This window comes from Centruroides sculpturatus, unplaced genomic scaffold, assembly GCF_000671375.1.
Source record: "Centruroides sculpturatus isolate CEXI.00-Female unplaced genomic scaffold, Cexi_2.0 scaffold23, whole genome shotgun sequence".
Taxonomy (NCBI): Eukaryota; Metazoa; Arthropoda; class Arachnida; order Scorpiones; family Buthidae; genus Centruroides; species Centruroides sculpturatus.
In genome coordinates, this window is record NW_019384313.1 from 549,566 (window position 1) to 553,990 (window position 4,425).

The window sequence follows — 4,425 nt, forward strand, 5'->3', positions numbered from 1 at the left end:
AATTTTATATTTTATTAAAATGTAATTCTGCCAGCCCATTTCTACAAACAAATATTATATTTTTAATTGTGTTGGGATTGTCACCTGTGGACATTTTAAACTGTTTTACATATTCGTGCAGAGGCATAGCCTCTAAAGAAAGGTTGTCTCTGCAATGGAAATAGTTGTTCCTGGTGATTAGACATGGCAAGTAAACTTGGACTCGTATCCAGATGAATTTTATATTTTATTAAAAAAAAATAATTTTTATTTATATTTATATTTTTATTTGACATTTTAACTATTAAAGTTTCCTTTACTTCCAGTACTTTTTCACTTGTTATATAGAAACTTAAAACTTAAATTACTAACATTTATTTTTATATATGTTACAATTTTACTAAATTAATTTCTGTATAATCTTTTAAGAACTTTATCTCGATCATAAAACAAAGTTCTTGTTGGAATTTATAGAAACTAACAAGTTATAGAGCATAGTAATCAATAAAATCACTTTCAATTTACATGATAAGTATATTGAAAAACTTTGAAAATGTCTAAGGAAGTAAGAGCAATATACACTTAATGTACTGCTCTTGCTCTCTATCAAAAGTTTAACAAAAAGTGTATTTAAGAAAAACGAATTGTTTCTATGTAAAATGAAGGCAAACAAATCTCGTTGAACTGTAAAGAAGCGTTGTTTAATGATGAAAACAGAATTTAATTGACTGAAAATAGTGTATAATCGAAGTAGTACTTAGATAAAAATGTCGATTCTATAGTCCAAAAGCCTGTATTTGTAATATAATAAAATTTAATTTGAAAATCTTTTTTTAAAAGGTCTTCTGAGATTTATTGTATACCTTTGAAAGCTATTCAAACTTCTCTTTTTAATGCAGATTATTTTGTATAATGATGATCTTTAAATGAATGCTAAAAGCAATCTTTCATAAATCAAGATTTATGCACGAGTATTTTCTTCTTCTTTCTTCATTAAAGGAAATATTCAGTATTTTTAACGAAGAAAGGCTATAATTATATTCATTTTTGAGTTATAAATAATATATATTATAATATATGAATTAAAATTAATAAAACTTTGAGTGCCTATGAGTGAAGATCGTTGTTGCACTCAAAGGCACTCAAATTTTCATTAATCTTAATTGGGAGACTAAAAGATAAAGATGATCAATCGCTACCATAATATAATTTAAGTATATTTTTATATTTAAATATTAAATAACTAGGAATATAAGTAGAATATTAAATATTATAGTTCACATTTTAAGCATTTTCAATGGTATAATTTAATATAAGTTTATAAATTAAACATATTTTACTTCAACTAATTTAATATATGTAAGTCTTTATTTACCAAGAGCTATTCTATCAGCAGTAGCTTCTCTATTAATCCAAAAGGAAACCCAGGACAAGACAACTAACATAGTACACGGGGCATAAACTTCTATGATAAAATTTCCTATGTGTCTTTGAAGATGAAAACTCGCAACGAGTAATGATTTATGACCTTGATAAACATTAATTATATTAATAATATGATATTATTTACTTATTATTTAGCCTATCTTTCAATAAAAATTGATACCTTTGGAGTGATACCTCGACGTGTTTCCCGTAGGAGTTGATATCACGTCAAACTGAGACATTTTCATGTCGGGTGCTATGGCAACTCCTCCGGATGGACTCCATTGATAAATAACATCATTTGGAGAATAACCAACTAGATGAGACTTACGAATTTAATATTGTATTATTGTAGAATATTTTTCGTAAGTTATTCAGGATTCTTCGTAAAAAATATTTGTTTTATATTTTAAAGTATTATTCAATTAATTTAGCAGTTTTTTTAATTCGTAATTTGGTGGAGATTAATACACAGAATATAATAATTAATTGATTTTANAAATATAATTATAAAAATGGAAGGGAAATGGCCGAATTCGATGATCAAGACGACATTATGAATTTTTCGTTTTTCGCTGTGATAAGTCTCAGTAATCTTTAGGTAACTATATACTAAGGCTGGCCAACCTTGTCACGACAGGAGCCATATATCTTCTGTCAGAAATACGAGAGCCACATTCTTTATTGAAACTGTATTTTATACAAGTATATATATGTGTGTGTGTGTGTCTGTGTGTGTGTGTGTGTGTATGTATATATATTATATATAAACTTATATAGAAGCCACAGTAAGAGCAGTACTTTTTCACTTGTTATATAGAAACTTAAAACTTAAATTACTAACATTTATTTTTATATATGTTACAATTTTACTAAATTAATTTCTGTATAATCTTTTAAGAACTTTATCTCGATCATAAAACAAAGTTCTTGTTGGAATTTATAGAAACTAACAAGTTATAGAGCATAGTAATCAATAAAATCACTTTCAATTTACATGATAAGTATATTGAAAAACTTTGAAAATGTCTAAGGAAGTAAGAGCAATATACACTTAATGTACTGCTCTTGCTCTCTATCAAAAGTTTAACAAAAAGTGTATTTAAGAAAAACGAATTGTTTCTATGTAAAATGAAGGCAAACAAATCTCGTTGAACTGTAAAGAAGCGTTGTTTAATGATGAAAACAGAATTTAATTGACTGAAAATAGTGTATAATCGAAGTAGTACTTAGATAAAAATGTCGATTCTATAGTCCAAAAGCCTGTATTTGTAATATAATAAAATTTAATTTGAAAATCTTTTTTTAAAAGGTCTTCTGAGATTTATTGTATACCTTTGAAAGCTATTCAAACTTCTCTTTTTAATGCAGATTATTTTGTATAATGATGATCTTTAAATGAATGCTAAAAGCAATCTTTCATAAATCAAGATTTATGCACGAGTATTTTCTTCTTCTTTCTTCATTAAAGGAAATATTCAGTATTTTTAACGAAGAAAGGCTATAATTATATTCATTTTTGAGTTATAAATAATATATATTATAATATATGAATTAAAATTAATAAAACTTTGAGTGCCTATGAGTGAAGATCGTTGTTGCACTCAAAGGCACTCAAATTTTCATTAATCTTAATTGGGAGACTAAAAGATAAAGATGATCAATCGCTACCATAATATAATTTAAGTATATTTTTATATTTAAATATTAAATAACTAGGAATATAAGTAGAATATTAAATATTATAGTTCACATTTTAAGCATTTTCAATGGTATAATTTAATATAAGTTTATAAATTAAACATATTTTACTTCAACTAATTTAATATATGTAAGTCTTTATTTACCAAGAGCTATTCTATCAGCAGTAGCTTCTCTATTAATCCAAAAGGAAACCCAGGACAAGACAACTAACATAGTACACGGGGCATAAACTTCTATGATAAAATTTCCTATGTGTCTTTGAAGATGAAAACTCGCAACGAGTAATGATTTATGACCTTGATAAACATTAATTATATTAATAATATGATATTATTTACTTATTATTTAGCCTATCTTTCAATAAAAATTGATACCTTTGGAGTGATACCTCGACGTGTTTCCCGTAGGAGTTGATATCACGTCAAACTGAGACATTTTCATGTCGGGTGCTATGGCAACTCCTCCGGATGGACTCCATTGATAAATAACATCATTTGGAGAATAACCAACTAGATGAGACTTACGAATTTAATATTGTATTATTGTAGAATATTTTTCGTAAGTTATTCAGGATTCTTCGTAAAAAATATTTGTTTTATATTTTAAAGTATTATTCAATTAATTTAGCAGTTTTTTTAATTCGTAATTTGGTGGAGATTAATACACAGAATATAATAATTAATTGATTTTATTGTTAAAATTTCTTTATTAATTTATACAAAAAATATACGAAACTTACAGCTACCAATATATAGAGAACAAGCTTGAAAATCCATCGGATAATTTGCTAGTTTCATTGGGCAACTCGCTCTTATTGTCAACCTATTAAAAAAGGGAAATGATTCTCAATTAATAATAGAAAAATATATCTGGAAGGAAGCTAAAAAATGCAAAAATATTTTCATGTTTTACTAATATTTTATGGAATATCTTTTGTTCAAGAAGGTTAAAGAATAAAAAATAAATAAATAAAAGAAACTTAGAAATTTATAATTATTTATTTATATATTTTTTAGAATTTCCTCACTCGTTAATATTTGTTTTTATTTTTTTAAAGTGTTTTCAAGAAAAAAAATGAGATAAATAAAAACTAAAAATAAAAAAACTATGCATTAATAGATTGTTTATGTATGACCTTATACATTTCCAAAAAAAATTAAATAATATAATGTAAATTGTAATTAATTTTAACAATAATTATTATTATTTATATGTCGTTTCATATTATAAATTAGTCATTTTATCTTGGACAAATAAAATTGATATTTAAAAAAAAATTATAAATAATAAAATTATTGTTAATAATTTTATAAAACT

At 24.8% G+C, this 4,425-nt stretch overlaps 1 protein-coding gene across 2 annotated transcripts in view; it reads right to left on the bottom strand.

Moving 5' to 3' along the window:
- The window catches only part of LOC111622400 (gamma-aminobutyric acid receptor alpha-like), a 61,612-nt gene that overhangs the window by 4,366 nt on the left and 52,821 nt on the right, over positions 1-4,425 (bottom strand). For both annotated transcript variants that reach the window (XM_023364786.1, XM_023364778.1), the window contains 3 exons: positions 3,848-3,930; positions 3,483-3,617; positions 3,252-3,404 (listed from right to left, as the gene is read on the bottom strand). In XM_023364786.1, coding sequence (XP_023220554.1) covers positions 3,252-3,404; positions 3,483-3,617; positions 3,848-3,930 — 371 coding nt within the window. The remainder of the gene's footprint in view (positions 1-3,251; positions 3,405-3,482; positions 3,618-3,847; positions 3,931-4,425) is intronic.